Source organism: Pecten maximus, chromosome 9, assembly GCF_902652985.1.
Source record: "Pecten maximus chromosome 9, xPecMax1.1, whole genome shotgun sequence".
Taxonomy (NCBI): Eukaryota; Metazoa; Mollusca; class Bivalvia; order Pectinida; family Pectinidae; genus Pecten; species Pecten maximus.
This window is the reverse complement of record NC_047023.1, coordinates 37458936-37485187: the sequence shown is the minus strand read 5'-3', so window position 1 is coordinate 37485187 and position 26252 is coordinate 37458936. Positions and strand designations below refer to the sequence as shown.

General features: G+C 34.3%; 2 protein-coding genes across 4 annotated transcripts in view; one reads left to right on the top strand and one right to left on the bottom strand.

Annotated features, from left to right (window-relative positions):
- LOC117334262 (cubilin-like) overlaps positions 1 to 19477 on the top strand; it is a 28773-nt gene extending 9296 nt beyond the window's left edge. For 2 of the 3 annotated variants that reach the window (XM_033893770.1, XM_033893771.1), the window contains exons 3-9: positions 3441 to 3543; positions 7799 to 7911; positions 8778 to 8939; positions 11352 to 11442; positions 12048 to 12166; positions 15788 to 16006; positions 18706 to 19341. In XM_033893770.1, coding sequence (XP_033749661.1) covers positions 3441 to 3543; positions 7799 to 7911; positions 8778 to 8939; positions 11352 to 11442; positions 12048 to 12166; positions 15788 to 16006; positions 18706 to 19034 — 1136 coding nt within the window. In that variant the 3' untranslated portion in view covers positions 19035 to 19341. Of the gene's footprint in view, positions 1 to 3440; positions 3544 to 7798; positions 7912 to 8777; positions 8940 to 11351; positions 11443 to 12047; positions 12167 to 15787; positions 16007 to 18705; positions 19342 to 19383 lie in introns of those variants that run through there. The other variant, XM_033893772.1, reaches the window with a different exon arrangement.
- A 3247-nt stretch (positions 19478 to 22724) lies between these two features.
- The window catches only part of LOC117334261, a 36239-nt gene continuing 32711 nt past the window's right edge, over positions 22725 to 26252 (bottom strand). Inside the window, exon 23 of the mRNA XM_033893768.1 lies at positions 22725 to 26227. Within this exon, the coding sequence (XP_033749659.1) occupies positions 26146 to 26227 (82 nt within the window). The 3' untranslated portion in view covers positions 22725 to 26145. The remainder of the gene's footprint in view (positions 26228 to 26252) is intronic.

Sequence of the window (26252 nt, the reverse complement as noted above, 5' to 3'; positions counted from 1 at the left end):
ATATATATTTTATATGTACCATTTATTTTTACTGTTACATTACACCAATGGAAAAAATATATATATATCAAGTCGTTTTCCAATCATATTCATCGATCGCTATCTTTCCCCCCAAAAATGTGTTCGAATAAAAACATTATAGTATATCTTATATAAATCATGAGGAATGTGGGAACTGGAGATATACTAGGTGGTTTTTTTTTAAACGAACAAATTATTACTAATCTAGTTTGGAGAGCCTTTTTCGAGAGGCCAACATATGGCAAAGGCATGAATATTCAGCATTGTATAGCATTTCATATCATATCATTTATTGTAAAGGGATAATCACTGACGAGAGATTTACTTTATCCTTGAATTGCTCAATGTTATATCACAAAATAATATTCTAGTTTCCTTACATTATCCATGCATAACCATTATATTCTCTCCCTAATACGCCTGCATCTAAAATGGTTTCACACTTGTTTGTTTAAAAGTATGTTATTGTGAATTACCTCTCATTATTACTGCTACTCTTGGCCAGAGAACTCCACGAAGCATGTTTACATTTTCTAGGTATATATTGAAATCAATATTATGATAAGAATCATTGATAAACTAGATGACATTTTGGTTATATTTTATCGTAAATTTTCTACAATACATAATCCACTTGCTATGAAAACTATCAGTTCAGGTGATTTATACCTATATACATGATAAAATCAAGCAAACATTTTCACTATTTATACAAAAGTTAAAGCATGTATCTATATATATTAACAATGGATTACAGGTAGAACGATAGTCGGATAGCATACAAAGAAAATGAGATAATATATCAAGAAAGTAGTACGTACCTGCCACTAAAATCGAAGGCGGAAGAATAAGGTGTAAAGAAAGATAATTTTAAAGCGTACTCAATGACAACAATATAGGACCAGAAAAAAATTGCGTCTTCTGTTTAAACAATTGCATCTGCTTTATAAATCTAGGTAAATACTAAGCATTTCCACAGAAATAAATATGAAACTAATACTGTACAGACAATTGGGCATGATACGAAATATCGGTATTCATATGGCAAAAGAAATAATATATATATCATAATTTGATAATTAGAATGGTCACAAATATGGCTTTCTCGTGCATGCATATATTTTAATCTTATACCGATGGTTTGATAGCATTAGACAATATACGAGGTCAATCGTGATGTTGGGAGCAAAGATGTAATGGTTATACAAAAGACACACTTCTGACACCTTTAAACATTAATTACGTAGCACATACAATCGAAATTCTCCTCAACGAATTTAATATACGTAATTATGTATTGATGTCTAATACAAATTGAAATGGCATTTATTCATTTGTTTTCAACCAATTTTCTAGACTGATATTTCTGTCAACCACTCTTTAACTTTTTGTTATAAACTTTTAGATTACTATATGTAATGAAGCAGTCTTTGCTATTTGACCACTATACAGGATAGTTAAGCTGAACCCCAGAAGGGAAGTCGGGAAAATGGAAACGGGCCCGAACAAATGTATAGCAGGGTAGATACATTAGCCCCGTAATTAAATCAGATACATATTATGTATGATAATTTAAAAGAACGTGAAATACGTGTGTTTACTCTAATACCTGTGTCTCTACTCACAGGTATTTTAACCATGCATACTGTAATTATCAAATCAATAACGGGAATTAAAAACCAAGGTCTGGGAAGGGGGATCAGTTTGTATAATTAAAGGAAAATGCCATGACCGGAAACTCACCTTATCACACAGCTTTCTATAGGTCCTTTTGGTCCCGTTATAAGTAAATGTTAAGAAAAGGGGCGGTACCTTCATTTCAAGTTAAGCAAGAACGTATGCTCAACATGGTCAAGACATTTCTTGTTCAATATCTAGCCTCAAAATTATATAGATGTATCTAATAATAAGTGATTGTTGGATTAAGCAAGCATTGTCTATGTAAATAATATGCCTTTAATCTACCAATTTTTAAGTTATACATTGTATTATACTATTCATGTGATGTTTTTATTCTCTATGATGATGGTGTTAATTGATTTACTTTATTCGTGTAACATTTCGTTTCTTAATGATCAAGTTGAATACATTGTTATGGAGGGATAACACAAAAACCGGAGTTTATGATGAGAGTACACTCCTGGTTTATGCATTATGTTGCTGTATTCGTGTAATATTTTGTTTCTCTCTGATAATGTTGTAAATTGTATTACTTTATTTCTGTCGCCTCGTCCAGATATAATGCCATACTTGATACTTTTTCATTAGCTGATATATTTCATTGGTAACGGTGTACATTATATAACCTCATTGATAACGGTGTATATTATATAACTTCAATGATAACGGTGTATATTATATAACTTCAATGATAACGGTGTACATTATATAACTTCATTGATAACGGTGTATATTATATAACTTCATTGATAACGGTGTACATTATATAACTTCATTGATAACCGTGTACATTATATAACTTCAATGATAACGGTGTACATTATATAACCTCATTGATAACGGTGTATATTATATAACTTCATTGATAACGGTGTATATTATATAACTTCAATGATAACGGTGTACATTATATAACTTCAATGATAACGGTGTATATTATATAACTTCATTGATAACGGTGTATATTATTTAACTTCAATGATAACGGTGTATATTATATAACTTCAATGATAACGGTGTACATTATATAACCTCATTGATAACGGTGTATATTATATAACTTCATTGATAACGGTGTATATTATATAACTTCAATGATAACGGTGTACATTATATAACTTCAATGATAACGGTGTACATTATATAACCTCATTGATAACGGTGTACATAATATAACTTCATTGATAACGGTGTATATTATATAACTTCAATGATAACGGTGTATATTATATAACTTCAATGATAACGGTGTACATTATATAACTTCATTGATAACGGTGTATATTATATAACTTCATTGATAACGGTGTACATTATATAACTTCATTGATAACGGTGTACATAATATAACTTCATTGATAACGGTGTATATAATATAACTTCATTGATAACGGTGTATATTATATAACTTCAATGATAACGGTGTATATTATATAACTTCATTGATAACGGTGTACATAATATAACTTCATTGATAACGGTGTATATTATATAACTTCAATGATAACGGTGTATATTATATAACTTCAATGATAACCGTGTACATTATATAACTTCAATGATAACGGTGTACATTATATAACCTCATTGATAACGGTGTATATTATATAACTTCATTGATAACGGTGTATATTATATAACTTCAATGATAACGGTGTATATTATATAACTTCAATGATAACGGTGTACATTATATAACTTCATTGGTATTAATCAATCAACTTCACGTTTTATTACAGCCGTCTGCCAATGTAGTGGAAGTACTTTAGCTCTGACTGGTACCAACGACTTTCAGTACCTTACGACACCGGGGTATAACGATGGCGCCGGTACTTATCAAAGGTATAGATCATTATTATTATCGTTAAAATATTCCTCATGACTGCTCTTCATTGAGGTTTCGACATATTCTCATTGAAATATCATATTTTTTTTAATATGACACCACCAAAATTCATACCCGAGTGCGTGTGTGAAAAATCTCTTTAAACGGATGACAAGGTGATTAAGTTGGTTGAAGGTGTCTAATGCCTATATAGTATCAAATAGACTACTTATGGAAACACGGATCTATGTACATTTGTATGTACATGGCGTTTATTGTAATTGTACAGTACACAAAAGCAATTTTCTTATCTACAATCTGTGGGCTGTCGATACTTCAAGATTTACATCCGGGGACAAAGATATTAAAACACGGACTCCATTCATTTCTTATTGGTTTTGGTGTATGCCCGCTGATGCGTGACCGTGAAATCGACAGCTCCGGAAGTGAGGACGCTCTAACACCTTATCAACGTATCAACACTGATATATTGCTAGTCAGGCGGAAAATCATGGCCAATCGGTCAGTCGGAATTTCCTGTCTGACAAAACCACTTTCTTGTACACTCGGATAAAAACCAATCGTGTTATGAAATCTCATTCAAAACAAACGATTAAATCTCAAGAGAAAATAACCTTTTAATTTAAAAGGAATTTATAACAACAGGGAGTGGGGAGTTACTATAATGTCGCTCATTGATTAAAGTTCTACATTACTGGCATACACAGCTTTTCAAAATTATTCTACACTGAAAAAATCATTCTATAAAATAGAAATGTTGACTGCGTTGTTTGATTGATACTACTTCTGCATGTTAAAGGGTTAACAATAAAATCTAACACATTTATCACGTTCCGCATATCTAGTACAGATAAAAAGAGCTTATTGACATTGGTATAATGCGTTAAATACAATTGCAATTAATGCAGGTAAAATCGTTATACATTAATAAATTTGAAATTTTCGTTTTACAATTGGAATTCCCGTTCACCTAACGCGTTTATAGAAGATAGAAACGCAACGCACGGGCACAATTCTGTGTTTAATAGTAATTTATCCATAGGGGTCTCACAGATTCCAGTCACTCGCAAAGACATTTGGCGTTGCATCAGTATAGCCGTAGAGATTAATGCCATAACATGCGTTGCTTAACAATTTGAGTCTATTTGTATCTGTTGATATTGATCAAGTGCTTTAAATAAATATTGAATACTAAATCAGACCTGACCGAAGTATCAATATTATCAATGTTAAAGAGGGGCACTTGACATGCCCATTCAAAGTGTGTCTTACAATATTGATGTTGACATTTAGACATTTGGAGAGGAGATTTTAAAAACAGTCTTTTATTGTTATTGGGGTTTAACCTATGGCACCGCACACCAAATTCTTATATTACTTATCAAATAATGAAATATTGGTACTGGTCACTCAATGGTCAAAAGTTCAATAGCACGTGTTTCGAGATAATGACCAGTTATCTATTTAAGGAATGTGTATAACTGAGATATATAGGGGATTTGTCAATCAATTTGTATTATAACAATACTTGGTATAGAAATAATATTATTTTGACACATGCGTATTTCTTTCAAGATCAATGCCATATGTTTCTATGTTTAAAATTTTGTTATAAATATAAAACATTCAATGCCACTTGACTAATATCAATATTTAAATATGTAATTTTTCAATGCTGCATTATACAGCGAAAATGTTTTACTGTTTTTTATTTGGAATGTGTATGACAAGGGATACTTTTGTTATGAATAACGTGATTCTTTAACAAGCAAATGTACCTGTTGCTATGCATCTACACTATTAAAAACTTCACAATGGCGGTACCAACTCCTCAGGTTTTGCGTGTTCGTAATACCAGGGTCTTCCAGTGTGATTTTGAAAAATGGTGCAATAATAATAAATCACATGAATGATATCGGTGGACTGTTAGATTTCTTCTTGGATAAATAGTTATGATATTCTTGTACATAATGACTCCCTTTTGGGAAACAAATCATGCGAAAACAAATCTGCACATTTGCTTAATTAATACAGAGAAATACTCTACCTGCGAAGTCACATCAAACAAATCTCGCGAACTATCTGTTTTGTTTTTAGCGATCAGTTCCACTACGTTCTAAAACAATACGTGTGATTTGACACCCCAAGCTATAATTAGTCACACTTTTAAACGAGTTCTATAAACTTATTATATGTGTGCTTATCACATTTGTTGGACCAGATGGAAACGCGCAATGGGTCATAATGTGGTATTAAACCGGAGTACCTGAAGACATTATCCATTCATCATAAGTCAGGTTCCCATAGAAACGATATAAAACTTCTTTTTCTATTTGATTCAATGTGATGTTACTCACTTTGGTAATTAAATCTTCAATCTTGAACAACACACTGCTTTATAAACATTGAATATATATTCTATATGCTTTGCTACAACTTTCGACTATTATATTCGAAATGTTTCTTTTTTGATAAAGTGTATAGTATTACTTCAACCACATGTGGAGGTAGATATGTTATCGAGCAGACGACCTCATTGTGAACTTAACACCAACAAACGGCAGGATAGAAACGTTTCATTGTTATAAGATAATGGGAGATTCAATGACTACTTCTGGAAGCTTTGTATGACAAAATACACTTATCCTTCTGTAATCAGATATAAATATACCTTAGACAAGGACTCCGGAAAAAGCACGTAGATAATAATCAAAAAGCAACATACAGACCACCATATATGTGTCAACAACAATAACTGGAATATTCCCCTTGTGTATATGTTGTTTCTGCTTTGAACACCCTACTATTGTATGAAATAAATCATTGCTCAACTACGGAAAACAACTAACTAGAGAACATTTAAATAAGCCTCCTGTGAGGATAACTCCGTCACTTTAAATGAGTTGTGTTTGTAATGTCCATTTTCGTTTACCTCAACTACACGCCTGTATGAAATTATAATGGAATTGATACCAATATGTATTCTATAGCACAGAGAGCTGTAGAGCCATTACGATAATAATAGGAGGCTGAAATCCAGGAAGTAGATTGACTGTAATATTTAGGATTATGCACCTCTACTCTCAACTTTACACAAGTACAATGACACTTTGTAGACTCAAACATGTAATATTTAGGATGATTAACCTCTACTCTCAACTTAACACAAATACAATGACACTTCAGTACACTCAAACTTAAATACGTGTAAGCCTGTCTGCAAAACGTTCTATCGATTGATTATAGTTCTATATAACACTTTTGAATTTCATACGCATGAACAATTATTATTCGCGTATTATTAAAGTTTGCTCATTATCGTTATCATCACCCTTGCGATCATCTGCATACATTAATATCACGTACATTCGTAAACTGGCTTTGAATATATTGCTATATCGCCTTTTGAAGATCAATCGCCCTGCATGCACCAAGACGTATGGGTATTTACTGGTAATACGATTTACTCTTATGGAATAAGCGATGAATTATACGTACAATAAGAGTACGAACAGATTACACACCTTCATTACAATAATTTGTGAATTATAACGACTTTGGAAAACACCATTGCTCACGGTACATTGATGATCTTCATTAGCGAGTGTTATATATTTGTTAAGTCAGTCATCATGCATGATTTAGACCTGTTACAAATATAGTTAACCAAATCTAATAATTACATGGCCCTCGAGTTTTTTATCGACTAGAATATACATTTAATGTATATATAACGACGACATATTAAGATAATTCATGACGTAACCATAAACAAGTCACAATGCTTGAAGCATTTTATAATTTCCAGTTATTTTCAGCTGATGTTTTTCTCCATCATTCACACATTTGTCTTCCGTTTTACTTGTTTTCTATGTCAACCCCAAGGGTGTGATTATCTGCTAACGCATGGGGTAAACAAATAGCGTGTGCTGGCAACAATATAATGACGTCACGCCGAGTATTCAATCACGTCACAACATTATGAGATATTTCATTGTTTAAGCATTATTAAAACAGGGACCATGCGTAGATAATATAATAATTATATTAATAATATCGGGGTAAACAGACAAGAATATGACCCCTTGGGTTGGAGTATCTTTTTCACGCCCTGAAGGCAGGGGACACTTTTTATTGATCATACCATGATATCAGTTACATCTTGCATTTTGTGATAATATAAAGGTTTGTAATAATTGTTTGGTTAGAAAAAAAGAAAGAAATTTTGATAATAATTGATGTTATCCACAGTGACCTGTCTTGTTCTTGGATTCTTGATGGCGGGTCGTCGAGTTGGACAATCTTCTTATACATAGAAAACTATGACGTGACGTGCCCAGGAGATTCCATAGATATATATGATGGTATGTAATAATACGTTTGTTTTAATTTCATTATTCCAAACACTGCTGACCGATTTCAGTCTATCATCATCAGATTATGGGCTTATTAAATCGCCCTTGGTACCTGGCCTATGGTCTGTTGTCCGTTCGTGAACAATTCTTGTTAATGCATTTTCCTGTGAAGTACCAGAAGTTTTTTTTCTGAAATCTAACACGTTCAGTAATAAAATGGCTAACAGGCAACCATCTTCGATTTTAACAGGTTAAATTGTTGTTATTTCTCAGAAGTTATTTCGTGGCTCTTACTCCCATTTGGAGGTTTTCCTCTTGGGTCATATTATGCATGTTCAATACTGAGATTCATCGGGGGAAAATGACTGACATATGGTCATTGTTATCGCTGCTTTTCAAGGGGAACTGCATGGGTCTCTCTCAAATCTTATATGTAGTTTGACCTTGTAAAAAGGTCAGTTTTGAGACATACATGTATAGGCCAACCTGTGGCCTTCCCGCATTCTAGGAGTTTGCTTGTTATCGCATTTTCACAAAAAGAAATCTTTTAAGTTACACACACAGTAGGTACATGTAGGTCCCCTTTGGCCCAAACCGCTGACTTATTTGAAAAACAACATAATGCTTGGTCTCCTGTTCAAAGGGACTGTTCGGAAGAAGAAAAGTACTGTCATATTTTGTATATTCAATATGTTGATAGAACAAGAAGTTATTAGAAGGAAGAGGAGAAAAATACAGAAATGATGAAACATAGACCTAAAAAGGATCATGCGATGATGGGCGCCATGATCCATTTTGCTGATTAGGTTTTTGTTCACGTAGTTACTATCGCCAATATTTGATTCGATATACTTATAAGTCTGTTTTCCACGTAGGCAACCTGACATCCTCCACGGCGTTGGCAACAGCTCTATGTGGCACAAGTCAGTCAGGAGTCTATAAGTCATCACAGCGTTACGTCAGGGTAAATTTTACGTCAGATTCATCCAACCAAGGCGCAGGATTCAAACTCGCTTTTATGAAAGCAGCAGACTTATGTAAGTAGCTTTAGTAATGTAAATATACTGATAAAACAGTATAATGATAGCATTGACGATGTGATAAAACAGTATACTGATAGCATTGAAGACGTGATAAAACAGTATAATGATAACATTGACGACGTGATAAAACTGTATAATGATAGCATTGACGACGTGATAAAACAGTATAATGATAGCATTGACGACGTGATAAAACAGTATAATGATAGCATTGATGACGTGATAAAACAGTATAATGATAGCATTGACGACGTGATAAAACAGTATAATGATAGCATTGACGACGTGATAAAACAGTATAATGATAGCATTGAGGACGTGATAAAACAGTTTAATGATAGCATTGACGACGTGATAAAACAGTATAATGATAGCATTGATGACGTTATCAAACAGTATAATGATAGCATTGACGACGTGATAAAACAGTATAATGATAAACATTGACGACCTGATAAAACAGTATAATGATATCATTGACGACGTGATAAAACAGTATAATGATAACATTGATGACGTGATAAAACAGTATAATGATAGCATTGACGACGTGATAAAACAGTATAATGATAACATTGACGTGATAAAACAGTATAATGATAGCATTGACGACGTGATAAAACAGTATAATGATAACATTGACGACGTGATAAAACAGTATAATGATAGCATTGACGACGTGATAAAACAGTATAATGATAACATTGACGTGATAAAACAGTATAATGATAGCATTGACGACGTGATAAAACAGTATAATGATAGCATTGACGACGTGATAAAATAGTATAATGATAGCATTGACGAAGTGATAAAACAGTATCATGATAGCATTGACGACGTGATAAAACAGTATAATGATAACATTGACGACGTGATAAAACAGTATAATGATAGCATTGACACCGTGATAAAACAGTATAATGATAACATTGACGTGATAAAACAATATAATGATAGCATTGACGACGTGATAAAACAGTATAATGATAGCATTGACGACGTGATAAAATAGTATAATGATAGCATTGACGACGTGATAAAATAGTATAATGATAGCATTGACGTGATAAAACAGTATAATGATAGCATTGACGACCTGATAAAACAGTATAATGATAGCATTGACGACCTGATAAAATAGTATAATGATAGCATTGACGTGATAAAACAGTATAATGATAGCATTGACGACTGATAAAACAGTATAATGATAGCATTGACGACGTGATAAAACAGTATAATGATAGCATTGACGACGTGATAAAATAGTATAATGATAGCATTGACGACGTGATAAAATAGTATAATGATAGCATTGACGTGATAAAACAGTATAATGATAACATTGACGACCTGATAAAACAGTATAATGATAGCATTGACGACGTGATAAAACAGTATAATGATAGCATTGACGACGTGATAAAACAGTATAATGATAGCATTGACGACGTGATAAAACAGTATAATGATAACATTGACGTGATAAAACAGTATAATGATAGCATTGACGACCTGATAAAACAGTATAATGATAGCATTGACGACGTGATAAAACAGTATACTGATAACATTGACGACGTGATAAAACAGTATAATGATAGCATTGACGACGTGATGAAACAGTATAATGATAGCATTGACGACGTGATAAAACAGTATAATGATAGCATTGACGTGATAAAACAGTATAATGATAACATTGACGACGTGATAAAACAGTATAATGATAACATTGACGACGTGATAAAATAGTATAATGATAGCATTGACGACGTGATAAAACAGTATAATGATAGCATTGACGACGTGATAAAACAGTATAATGATAGCATTGACGTGATAAAACAGTATAATGATAGCATTGACGACGTGATGAAACAGTATAATGATAGCATTGACGACGTGATAAAACAGTATAATGATAGCATTGACGTGATAAAACAGTGTAATGATAGCATTGACGTGATAAAACAGTATAATGATAACATTGATGACGTGATAAAACAGTATAATGATAACATTGACGTGATAAAACAGTATAATGATAGCATTGACGTGATAAAACAGTATAATGATAGCATTGACGTGATAAAACAGTATAATGATAACATTGATGACGTGATAAAACAGTATAATGATAACATTGATGACGTGATAAAACAGTATAATGATAACATTGAGGACGTGATAAAACAGTATAATGATAACATTGATGACGTGATAAAACAGTATAATGATAACATTGAGGACGTGATAAAACAGTATAATGATAGCATTGACGACGTGATAAAACAGTATAATGATAACACTGACGACGTGATAAAACAGTGTAATGATAACATTGACGACGTGATTTTCTTTTACTTATATCCGTCACTTTACATGTCTTGCCATTTTCAGCCGGAAGTGGATGTTCGGGTGAGCAGACCCTCGCCGCTACTTCTACCCCTCAGTACATCACCTCCCCAAACTTCCCGGGGGAGTACACAGTGTAGGTATTTACGATATAAATCATATCTCCATCTTTGTACAATAATTATCACATTTTGATCTACAGTATATATCTTACTTATATCGTACTACGAAAAAAATATATTTGAAAACAATGTTAAGCAATTCCCTTTGTGATTTCTGTCAAAATTCACCTCAGACATTCCAATTCACTTTAAAATTAAAACAGAGAGTAGATACGATGTGAATATTTCACTGTTCTTTATAAAAATTGATATGTAAACAATCAACAAAGGTAAAGTGTGTACAAATGTGTTGACGAGAAATAGTGAGGATACTAGTTTGTATTCTGTTATGATGTTAATCAAGTTTGATATCAATATAGATGTGATCTTATTGATGATCTTTCCCAAACTGAGAACCAAGACAAACAAATCACACTTTAACGATTACATGATAAACGTCAACATCTAAGTCACAAAAGGATTCGGTTTTTTTTCTGAATTCAAGTATTATTTTCCAGTATTGTTTCTTTAAAGTAGAGATACGTCGACATTCTTTCAATTTTTTCGAAATGAAAAGCTCTTCATGACATATCTTTTCTTTCCAAACTCGGCCATTTACCTGACGTTAATTTCGTTGCAGGAACTCCAACTGTCGCTGGGTGGTTACGGCTCCAGAAGGAACAGTATCCTTGGATATAATCTTCAGTGACGTGGAAACATCCACAAACTGTGCATTTGATTCTTTGGAGATATATTCTGGTGAGTAATTTATGAAATTCATTTCTCATTTAAGTACTAAAACAAAACAAATTACAAACATCATTTAAAAAGGCTTTTGAAGTACTTTTCTTCCAGCGTGGGTGGCATGGTCATACATGTCTATTTAAGTCGCTGTGTTTAGAGTCAATTATCAGTCATATGTTAACTTCTGAATCCAACACAATATATATATTGGCGTAAATAAATGTGTTTTTAACAGCAGTGCGTCTTTTTTTATTCTATATATCAAATAGAGATCAAATTAATAAGAAAGTAAATCACTGAGGACATAGACAATGTCTTAATTACTAAGTTAACTGTAAGTACTAAGACAGTAAATCACTGAGGACATGGACAATGTCTTAATTAATTACTAAGTTAACTGTAAGTACTAAGACAGTAAATCACTGAGGACATGGACAATGTCTTAATTACTAAGTTAACTGTAAGTACTAAGAAAGTAAATTACTGAGGACATAGACAATGTCTTAACTACTGATTTAATTGTTAGTAATAAGACAGTAATTCAATGAGGGCATAGACAAAGTACTAAGACAGTAAACCACTGAGCACATGGACAATTTGGTGTGTTAGTAATCGTATTATGATGTTTGTTGGAGGGTAAGTCATCTTATTGTGATGTTGGTTGGTGGGTAAGTCATCGTATTGTGATGTTGGTTGGTGGGTAAGTCATCGTATTGTGATGTTGGTAGGTGGGTAAGTCATCGTATTGTGATGTTGGTTGGTGGGTAAGTCATCGTATTGTGATGTTGGTAGGTGGGTAAGTCATCGTATTGTGATGTTGGTAGGTGGGTAAGTCATCGTATTGTGATGTTGGTTGGTGGGTAAGTCATCGTATTGTGATGTTGGTAGGTGGGTAAGTCATCGTATTGTGATGTTGGTAGGTGGGTAAGTCATCGTATTGTGATGTTGGTTGGTGGGTAAGTCATCGTATTGTGATGTTGGTAGGTGGGTAAGTCATCGTATTGTGATGTTGGTTAATGTAAACTTTATTTTATTCATTCATTGGTAACACATGAAAAGTAGACACAATCAAAAAAAAAAAAAAAAAAAAAAAAAAAATACAGCATGAAATGGATTCAGAAACAAGTTTTTTTAAAAACTTATATTAATCCGTCTCCGTGATGTTGGTTGGTGGGTAAGTCATCGTATTGTGATGTTGGTTGGTGGGTAAGTCATCGTATTGTGATGTTGGTAGGTGGGTAAGTCATCGTATTGTGATGTTGGTTGGTGGGTAAGTCATCGTATTGTGATGTTGGTTGGTGGGTAAGTCATCGTATTGTGATGTTGGTTGGTGGGTAAGTCATCGTATAATGATGTTGGTTGGTGGGTAAGTCATCGTATTGTGATGTTGGTTGGTGGGTAAGTCATCGTATTATGATGTTGGTTGGTGGGTAAGTCATCGTATTGTGATGTTGGTAGGTGGGTAAGTCATCGTATTGTGATGTTGGTAGGTGGGTAAGTCATCGTATTATGATGTTGGTTGGTTGGTGGGTAAGTCATCGTATTGTGATGTTGGTTGGTGGGTAAGTCATCGTATTGTGATGTTGGTAGGTGGGTAAGTCTTCGTATTGTGATCTTGGTAGGTGGGTAGGTCATCGTATTGTGATGTTGGTTGGTGGGTAAGTCATCGTATTGTGATGTTGGTAGGTGGGTAAGTCATCGTATTGTGATGTTGGTTGGTGTGTAAGTCATCGTATTGCGATGTTGGTTGGTGTGTATGTGATTTATTGTGATGTTGGTTGGTGGGTAAGTCATCGTATTGTGATGTTGGTTGGTGTGTAAGTCATCGTATTGCGATGTTGGTTTGTTGGTGGGTAAGTCATCGTATTGTGATGTTGGTAGGTAGGTAAGTCATCGTATTATGATGTTGGTTGGTGGGTAAGTCATCGTATTATGATGTTGGTTGGTGGGTAAGTCATCGTATTGTGATGTTGGTAGGTGGGTAAGTCATCGTATTATGATGTTGGTTGGTGGGTAAGTCATCGTATTATGATGTTGGTTGGTGGGTAAGTCATCGTATTGTGATGTTGGTAGGTGGGTAAGTCATCGTATTATGATGTTGGTTGGTGGGTAAGTCATCGTATTGTGATGTTGGTAGGTGGGTAAGTGATTGTATTATGATGTTTGTTGGTGGGTAAGTCATCGTATTATGATGTTTGTTGGAGGGTAAGTCATCGTATAATGATGTTGGTAGGTGGGTAAGTGATTGTATTATGATGTTTGTTGGTGGGTAAGTCATCGTATTATGATGTTGGTAGGTGGGTAAGTGATTGTATTATGATGTTGGTAGGTGGGTAAGTGATTGTATTGTGATGTAAGTCGGTGAAATTTGTGTCATCTTATAAAGAGACTATTGGTATATGATGGACATTGAGATTCTCTGAGGAATATCTTATCGTTAATATACATAAAATATACATTTTCTTCAAACAAAAGAAGGTGTCTCAAAAGTGTAACATGCGTTGGGTTTTATTTTGGTTTTAATGTACACAATGGAAAAGCGTTAATTCTACCATGATACACATATTAAAGCTGTTAATTTACTTACCGCTAGATCGATGATTTAAATAGTACTGTAATAATAGTGCTAAACACCGCCTTGAGCAGAGAACCAAGACCCGGTCATTAATCATGCCACGGAACACGATTCATATGAAAATATATTAACCAAATCTCATTTACAATTCCTTAAACGCTTTTATTTATTTTACGGTTGAGCAAAATGTGATGCGAAAACTACTGGTTTATCATATATATTAAGTCAACAAACAAACGCTAAGTAAGTCTTTCCAGCTGGAAGCTGATCCTTATAATCTAATATTAAAGCGACAAATTCTATATTTACTGCTGTGTATATACATACAACAGCAATAGATGGTCATGCTATGTTTTGTGTGTTGCTAAATTCCAAAGAACAAACATCACATGCAGGTTCGGGAATATATATTGTTACACCTACCAATTACCTTTAATAAGATTTTAAAACAATAAGCATCTGAGTTTGATAAAGTCAACACACATGTAATTTACATATAATAATAATAAAATATGATGTTACAACAATCTTAACAGTAACAGTAAACCTTAATTTTATCAATTTTATCAAGTTTGATATTTGTTTATATTCATGCAGGTGTACTTTAAATTCAAAAACTTCTTTATATTAACCATTGCTCTTTGTAACTTTGTATCATTTGTATCTTATGTAAAAGCAAGTAAAATAATAATCCTAATGTGTTTAATTACGAACGTAGATGTATAACAAGACTGCCCTTCGGTTAGAGCGTACGAATTGTACCTGTTTCCTCCATGGCATGGTTAGTAAGAGGAGACCAAATTTTGCCCTTTGGTTAGAGTGTACGAATTGTACCTGTTTCCTCCATGGCATGGCTAGTTAGAGGCGACCAAATTTGGTGTATAATATTTTTTTCTCTTTCTAAACTCTTATCTTCTTTTTTAATTTGTCGCTTAACACAGTCTCACTATTGATCTTAGTTGAGCGTTTGTCCTCTGTGTACAACACCCAAAACAGTTGCTTGGTAAGAGTTGGAAATTCTTGCTTTCATACAACATACAAACATCATTGTGTCATTACAGGTACTTACGTGTGTGAGAAAACAAAGATCGTGTCCGTTTGTACGCCACATCCTAATGGAGTGACAGCCTCTTATATCAGCAATGGAACAAGTTTCCTCGTCAAATTTGCCGCGGACGCCTCCCTCAGCTTTCACGGCTTTGTCATCAGGTTCAGTGAAATAGCCGCCGTCATAGATACCACCCCGTCATCAGCTGTCGTCTCATCCATTTCATCTGAAGGTATGAACAAATCATGAAGATTGTCATGTGCTTCTTCGAGTTAAGCTTATAATTCTTTTTCCATAAACTAAACATATCGCCTTCTTTTGAGCATCGTTAGAAATCCACACAAACGATATGTGTGTCAATACTCTTCTACGTCGAGATATGCAGGTGATGGAGGCTACGGGGAAGTTTTAGTGACTTGCTATAAATATCTTCTACTAGAACACTATTTATTCGGTCATTTAAATAAGAACAAATGTCCTCATCTTTCGCGAAAATGGATTTGAAAAACATCCGTAGAGAAGTGTTACATAATTTAATAACGTATCAATAATGCCCTAGATATATTCTGATGCTAATTTGACCAATTGTCAAATTTCCCAAATATGCTTTTATGTAGAATACATGTAGCGTGTAGCCTAATTAAGTTTCCTCCGATTTTAAGTAAGATAAGCTGGTTTTGGCAGGAGAGGAAGAAAACGGATCAACCTCTGTCATACATTAAACACTCCCGCGCTCTGTAGTTTAATCGTCTCTGTGTTGGTATGGCGGTGGCACTGAGGATGTTCTATTTCCAATATCTTTAAACAAATTCATTTCTAAACTTTCACAAGTTTTGATGCAAAATAAGCTCTAAAGTTTATGATATAGCTTTTTTTTTAAATGCGACTTCATATAACATAAATCTAAAATGTTTAAAACATCAAGTACTCATTTCTACAATAATAGAAACACGACTAATTCCAATTGTGAATGTTCCTATCCATATATAGTTTACCTTAACCTATAGAATGTACCTTTACATATATAATTTACCTATACAGATACAATTTACCTATATATATATATAATATATACATATATAATTTACCTTAACCTATATTATGTACCTTTACATATATAATTTACCTATATAGATACAATTTACCTATATAGATATAATTTACCTATATATATAGATATAATTTACCTATATATATAGATATATAATATATACAGATATAATTCACCTATACAGATATAATTTATCGATATATATATGCAGTGTATATGATACATATATATATAATTTACCTGTCTATGTATAATTTACCTTTACATATATAAGGAACAAGCCAGAGTCATTAAGTTATAGTGTTAGATGTTTATATAATTGGGAACTAGTTAGATTCTTTAAGTTATAGTATTAGATGTTTATATAACTAGTCAGAGTTTAAGTGTGTTTGTAATGTACATGTATGACGTAATTGATGAAGGCTTAAACCGGCACTTAATACCCCGACAAAACAAGTGTTTCGACTCATCGTCCTGAACGCATGATAAAACCCAGGGGTTAATAGGATCTACTGGTGTTGGAGGCCTGTCAAATGTCGGTACTTTGATTAATAATATTGTGGATTAGTACAAGATTTACCCTTAAACAGTGTGAGGTGTGTAAGTCGTGACCTTTATTCCACAAAACAGTTTTGCGTGTTGCTGGCAGTAAATCTAATGAATGAACAATCCCTTGTTACACGAGCACCTGAATCGTTGCATGATATAAATATTCCGTACTTTTTTATCAACATAAAAACTAAATTGATTTTTAGTTTTTTTGCTATTTTTTTTAAAATTTATTTCCCCCAAAATTGATTAGATTTTGGCTTTAAAAATTAGTAACGAGCCTATAAGGACAAAACAACTGTACTGTGTCCCTAGCATCACTGATAGAAGTCCTACTAACATTAATGAAAAGTCCTAGAAAGATAAACAACTGTACGATATCTCGAGCATCACTGACGAGTCCTAGAAGGACGGAAAGTTGTTTGAAGCTCCGAACAACACTGATAGCTCTTAGACAGACAACCGTTGTACGATGCCCTAGGATTACTGACAAATCCTAGAAAGACAAACAGCTGTATGCTATCCCGAACATCACTGACGAGTCCTAGAAGGACAAACAGCTGTATGCTATCCCGAATATCACTGACGAGTCCTAGAAGGACAAACAGCTGTATGCTATCCCGAATATCACTGAAAAAGTCCTAGTAGGACAAACAGCTGTATGATGTCCCTAATATCACTGACAAGTCCTAGAAGGACAAACAGCTGTATGCTATCCCGAATATCACTGTCGAGTCCTAGAATAACAAACAGCTGCATGATGTCCCTAGCCTCACTGATAAGTCCTTCACAGAAAATTTCTGTATGATGTAGGTTTATATGCGTGTATTACTTTACATACTTAAAAACAGAGAATACCGTAATGTAAACGAAACGCTTATTCCAACTCAAAATCGAGTGCAGAATGTGAACAAGAAATACGGATTTACGTGAGACACTTGAAAAAGCATATGGTAGTCAGAAAATGTGATCCGGAAGTGCAAGCGTGTTCCACTTCATATGGATAAAACCTAAAAATCTAGGTTAAGAGTCATCTAAATAGCATATCCAGTGATATTTTGCAAGCTTATAAATCACTACTATGGTGCAATTTGGTACAGAAGTAAGCTTATCAGTTGTAGTATTGTCATGGCTAACCACGGGCCTTGCTGTTGACATGCTGCTTGAAACATTCAAACAGTCAGTCAAAAGCAATGTTACAAACGGCGACTTCATTCTTTTACAGCATGGGCTTCTAAAATAAGTTTTAAGTTATGAAAAGACTTTTTACAAGTAACATTGAATCATTAATTATTACAGTAACATATGTGTTTTACCTTTATTTTTTACAGGTGACTTTTACCTTGGTCTTTACATCGGGCTTGGGTCAGGTGCGGGAGGTGCCTTTCTTTTCGTCGGTGTTGTAACTTTAATCCGCCATTTTTGTACATCACACAAAGGAGTTTCCCCTAGTGTGAAACACGTGGAGCCTCTTTCGATAAGATCAACGCCGTCCACCAGAAACAATTCTATATGCGGGTCATCATCGTCTTCTGGAGACAGTTCAAGTCGTCATAAAAGTTTTCTTTGCTCCACACCCATTAGTCCAGGGTCCGGGTCACTAATGTTGGACATCCAAAGACGAAAAAGTAGCAATCTCAACGGATTTATGCACCAATGACACCATCAATGACATCACCAATGACACCATCAGTGACATCACCAAAGACACCATCAGTGACATCACCAATGACACCATCAGTGACATCACCAATGACACCATCAATGACATCACCAATGACACCATCAATGACATCACCAATGACACCATAAGTGACATCACCAATGACACCATCAATGACATCACCAATGACACCATCAATGACATCACCAATGACACCATCAATGACATCACCAATGACAACATCAATGACATCACCAATGACACCATCAATGACATCACCAATGACACCATAAGTGACATCACCAATGACACCATCAGTGACATCACCAATGACACCATCAGTGACATCACCAATGACACCATCAGTGACATCACCAAAGACACCATCAGTGACATCACCAATGACACCATCAGTGACATCACCAATGACACCATCAATGACATCACCAATGACACCATCAATGACATCACCAATGACACCATCAATGACATCACCAATGACACCATCAATGACATCACCAATGACACCATAAGTGACATCACCAATGACACCATCAATGACATCACCAATGACACCATCAGTGACATCACCAATGACACCATCAATGACATCACCAATGACACCATCAATGACATCACCAATAACACCATCAGTGACATCACCAATGACACCATCAGTGTCATCACCAAAGACACCATCAGTGACATCCCAAATATCATCACCATTGACACCATCAGTGACATCACCAATGACACCACCATTGACACCATCAGTGACATCACCAATGACACCATCAATGACATCACCAATGACACCATCAATGACATCACCAATAACACCATCAGTGACATCACCATTGAGACTATTTTTCTCGACTTATCGCTTACGACATCACCGCTCACTAATCACTAATGTAATGAATCTCTTAGGTTTTGTTTGATACCTTGCGTCATTAAAATTTAGAAAAAGATAAAGAGAAGCAAAAACCTCTAAGAACCTGAGGAGCCTCGCTTCCAGAGGTAAAATCATAAGTTTATACAATTATAACGGACTTATGCACATACGCCATCAATTTACCGAAAATTTCGTCATTAGAATTTTTTTTGTGATGGCAAAATTCAACAAAGTGTGTTGCCAGCAAGAAAAATGCGCTAGTGACGACAGGGAACAAATAACTCCGTCGTCATTCACTAATGTAAAGCTACACTTAGATTATTTTCAGTAACGACATGAACGGCGAATGAACAATTTCGCTTCTTAAATTTCCTGGGCTAGATGCTCAAATGGCACGGTTCCAATTGTGGTTTAAAAATATAAAGGAGATGGAAATCGAAAGTTTAGATATTAACAATTTTATCTAATCGGGGCAATTGCAATATTGATTGTTTTCGTCATCGTACATTTAACATTTGAGTTACGTGTTGTTTTATAGACATTGAACACAAATCGTGTTGAACTCATTGTGACAAAATGTCATGTCATATTTGTTGTGCGTTTCATTATACATGTAAACATTATTCTGTCAGTTTGTTATTTTTTATCATGTTATAAATGTGCTGTTCATTCCATGAGTCGTACCGAAATGCTGTCCAATAAACCTCTAACATAGACGGGTGTTTGTTGTTATTAAGGTATATCAGAAAATGAGAATCTTTTGACGTATAAATACAATAACGATATTGTACATGCTGAATTCACTTTTATTTTTACTTTTGATTACTAAATTCTGACACTTCCTCTATAATCCACTAGTATTTTTATATTATCATTGTCTCACGTTTTATACACAAATCCTGTATTGCCAACATCGGGAACTGATTACCAACCAGCCCTAATGTCACGTCCAACCTCTGACCTGATAGTGCCCATCATTTGAAGATGTTTATCTTTAACATACACTTGTTATGTTTGGGCGAGCTTTAGAAAACGTGAATTACCTTTGTCAAGCAAAGAGTCAAATAACCGAGTCTTGACGACCTATTCAACAATGGTACAAAAAACTGTCAAATTGCCCTGATGAATTTTCATCCCAATCAGTTGGATCCTCTCTCTTCCCATCAATGTACCTTTCGTCCTTATCCGGATTGATTCCATCATCTCCCGAGTATTTTAGAGTTTGTCCAGTCTGTCTTGTTGGCATGGTCTGTGATGGATGATTTATTTTATCATTTCTTAGTATTTCTTGTCTGTACTTTGTTTCCCATTGTTGTTACGCTTTGTTTGGTGTTCTTTGTTCCCGATCCCGGTCAAGTTACCCCCATGAATCCTCGATTGTAACTATCGTACGTCCTTAGGGTCACTAACGCTTGTTTGGAGAGGTTTTGTTGTCGCATTGTTGTGTCGATTTTCGAGGTACCCTCTAAATTGTCTGAAACTCATTTATGTATGGTACAGTATATGGTGACCATGTTTTAATTTCTCGATCTGTTGCTCCTTCTCCGTTTCATTCTGTCATTGCCCTTGCTCTGTATTTTCTCAGATTTTTCCTCAACCTTTCCTATCGTCCATTCCGGATAACCAGCCATTGTAACACTTTACCCGTCTTTCTAGATGATAGTGAGTTGAAGTTGAGTTACTTGCCTGTATACGTTTTCCCTATAAATCAGCAATTTGATGGACTAATTGGACCTTCCAACGACCAGGGTATCTGGGAAAGGAATGAATCTATCTGTAATATCACTTCTTATGTAAATGTTATGGGGCTCGGGTCAACTTCTTGAGGTGAGGTTGTCTACCTCAACTTTTTTGTCCACGTGTACTTCCAAGATACCACCAACGTTATATATAACAATATATACACATGTATTATACATGTATATATTCCATACATTTGGACGACACTACGTCGGAGTAGATCTGCTCCGGATGTTCCATAAATAGGTTAGTAACAGTAGCTGATGCAAGTCTAGAACGTCCAATTGTTGCACCACACTTTTTGGAAAATTACACGCCTACAGTAAACTATGAGATGTCAATGCCAACATATATCGACGACGAGTTTGGCCAAAATTAAAGGCATCTGACAACTTGACAGCTGACTTAACATTTTTGTCATATCGCCAAACATTTTCACTGTGTGTGTGGAAAATTAAACGGACGTTTTCAAAAGCTCACAAACTCAATTTTCAATCGATTAATGCATTTAAGATAAATATCATAATAATAACAAGTGTTAGCGCAAATTACACGTATGGTTGTAGAAAAGGATTATATAGTAGTTTCACTACAAATTAACCACGAACGATAGCTTGTAGAAAATGATTATACTATATAGTAATTTCGCAACGAATTACACGAACGATTGTAGTAAAGGATTATAATTATTAATAATTATTGTGATGGAGTCTATTAAGTAAGCTGTTTCTTCTTTTTTTATAAAATGACATTTCTTTTCTTTTTTACGCAGGTTATTCTAAGAAAATTGATCAGTATATATTTCTGTCAATCATGGAAATCCACATTGGGAATCACATGAAGAGGTATTGAAATGCTTTAATTTATCAAACACGTTCATTCAATAATTCAGTTCATTTTTATATTTGTGAACGATGCAGGCAAGTAAAAGCGTCCATACACTGGGAAGAGCCGATTCCGGGGGCAACTTTCTTGAGGAATAACATATATTCCCGTTGTACAAATAACGTCAGTGGGTATCGATACCCATACAAAATGCGAGAAACTCGGAACAGATTCAAAAACTCATGCAATACAATTTATTTCTCACTTTCCATTGACATTAGACATGAAAACCAATAGAACAGTCTTTGACAATCAAAACACACACAAGGAGTTCCCCACGTAGACACTAAAATACGTGGATCTAGTCACCACAAATCTGACTGTCATTTTGTCCTAGTCACCACAAATCTGACTGTCATTTTGTCCTAGTCACCACAAATCTGACTGTCATTTTGTCCTAGTCACCACAAATCTGACTGTCATTTTATCCAAACTAAGGAAGCAACGGTTGTCGTTTCCATACAACCTTCCTCATATCAAAGTCATTTACAACTTATTATAAAATGGTATTTGATATTGTGTGGTTACATAACCAGGGTTTTGATAGAATAATGGGTAATCATATCAATGCTATATACAAGATTTAGATGAGAAGTTGCTGCATAGATGAACGATTAAATAAGTTAAAGTGGTGGCTTAGTAATTGGAAAATCAGATTTGTTCCTGGCCATGAGGATGTTTCCAGGGTGGATTGTATTGGGCTACAGGTAAACTAGATTTGTGGTGGATGGAGTAGGGAATTCAGATTCGGTATACATGTGAGAAGGGAGACAACTGGATGGCGGAATTATTGAGGCTCCATTATACAGTATATATATATATAGTGCATTACATGTCTTATGTACAGATTATATATACTGACATAAATCTTTAAATGATCCAGATCAAACAAATAAAATTGCACATAATGTAAGAATATAGAAATACCTTGTTTTAGTATAGTAAGTGTCACATACATAAAATCAAGGTACAAAAATATATAACTATTAAGGTCTATAATTTTTGGGATTTTAACAACAAATCCACGAATATATGCATATAATACTTAACAAAGGACTTTTTAAGATTAAGTAATAACAAAAGTGGACTTTGAAATATCCAATAACTAATGTCTACCTACCATTAAAAAGCCTCTACCAGCTCTTCTTGAAATAAACAAATGTTGATATCAATAAAGTCACATAAAATGTACAAGATACATGTATGCATGTCAACAAAAAATTTACCTCATATACAATTTTTTTATCGTTATCTTTTAGTTCACTGCTATATTTTGAAAAAAAAACCCATTAAAATTTGTGATCAATAGTTTGTTTTTTGGCTAACATTTGGAATGAAATTTGCTGATTTATTTAAAAAAAGCTTTCTTTAAAAAACTAAATTAAACAAACCAATACCTAAAACAGCAATCAATTATCATAATCCATAATGTGTGACTAATACACATTTTGACAGAATTAGTGGCTAATACGAGCTCCAGATCCAATATATTGTGAGAACATATTATTAAAATCACTAAATTATATAAACACATCTATCACAGTAAACGCATGGAATATACCAAATATTATCACTAAATTATGAACACTTCATAGCACATGTATGTAAACTTAGAAATGTTTACCTCTACTTACGTACAAACCTTACATCAGATCACATGACACATAAATAAAATCTACATCATGTTTTGATACAATTATTATAATAGCCTTTAGCTAAAATTATTGTATGAAAAAATATTTTCAATTGATAAAGTACAATGATAAAGACTAGTGCAAGGATGACATTTTTCTGTTAAATCCCAAATGTATCAACTAAAATAAAATGGCTATAATGTTTTTATTATCATATGACAATAAAAATCAACATTTCCATGTCATCTGAGTCTGTGATAAGTCACCTGATCAGCCTAATTGGTAGTAGAATCAATGCAGACTGCAATTTTGAAATGCATTATACATGTAAGTACCAAACTAAAGTGACAGATTTGTACTTAGTACATTTCTTAACCATATCTCAAAAAAAAATTAATATGCATGAATTTCATCAACTACTTAATACATGCATGTAAAATCACTTCATATAAAACGTATAAACATACAATTTAAAATGTATAAATATACGATTTTTATTAAAAATGAAATCATTTTTTTTTTCAAACAAACTGATCCGGAAACAAAATGTTACTGAGTACAAAAGCCCCCATAGCTGACAAAAGACAAAAGGAGAGTCACCTTCTCTAGCAATCAAAATGATGGAAATAGAAATGGGAGGATAGAACCAACACTGGTTGTCTTCAGATGCAGAAAGAGCCAACACCAGTTGTCTTAAGATGTGGATAGAGCGAACACCAGTTGTCTTAAGAGGTGGATAGTGTCAACACCAATTGTCTTAAGAGGTGGATAGAGTCAACACCAATTGTCTTAAGAGGTGGATAGAGCGAACACCAATTGTCTTAAGAGGTGGATAGAGTGAACACCAATTGTCTTAAGAGGTGGATAGAGCAAACAACAATTGTCTTAAGAGGTGGATAGAGCGAACACCAATTGTCTTAAGAGGTGGATAGAGTCAACACCAATTGTCTTAAGATGTGGATAGAGTCAACACCAATTGTCTTAAGAGGTGGATAGAGTGAACACCAGTTGTCTTAAGAGGTTGGATAGAGCAAACACCAATTGTCTTAAGAGGTGGATAGAGCCAACACTATTTGTCTTAAGAGGTGAAAAGAGCCAACACCAATTGTCTTAAGAGGTGGACAGAGCCAACACCAATTGTCTTAGAGGTGGACAGAGCCAACACCAATTGCCTTAAGATGTGGATATATTGTTACTTGGTCTGGATACCTTTAGGTAGACAGGGTGATTGATGGTTAAGAAAACTGGGTAAGTAGAGGTAAATTGTGTTTTGTCAGAATGTACATACAGTGTATCATCATCAAAATTCATCCCTAAAGTACTACAAAAGGAGGAGGCCGACCAATTCTATTGTAATAGTGTGACATCACAACATTCAATGTCTATTAAAGATCCATAACTCTTGTTCCATAATCGTTATTTGATTATAAATTCTCACAGAACTTCATCCACGGATCTGTTGGAGCTAGTTCAATACTTGGTGTTCTTAGTGACGATCCAGAGTTTGGTCTGTTCTTATTGTGACCTGGTTATTGCTTCAAATGGTTTTCTTGTTGGTTTCTCAGCTTGTTGTCTAACTTTTTGTGTAAACACTTTTTTTAGATGTCTGACATAGTTATACTCCCTTCATTTTCTTACAGACTTTACAACAGTACCATGTTGCTGCAGTAAGTAGTAATATGTCTCTGTAAAGTGCAGAGACTATGATGTGTTCTTCAATACATTTTACAAAACACCTTGCATGTACATGTAGGCCCAAGTGGTTTTCTTGCAGGGATCCCTTTAGTGTTCAATTAAAAGGATCAAGTGTCATGAATATGGGAAGCTGATACGACGTGTGTTATGGGAAGTATGTAATAATGTTGTATGGTTAATAAAGTCACGTATCTGGGTGTCCTACTGGATCCACGGTCTAAATGATGGTGTCATGTGTCTGGCTTCATTGAAGACTGAATCATTTGACCTGGCGTCTGACAGCAGTCATACTTTTGGTTGTGGTGTGGACCTGCATCATTTTAGCCAACAGGATCCTGTGTCTGTAAACATTCAATGTAATTGTTA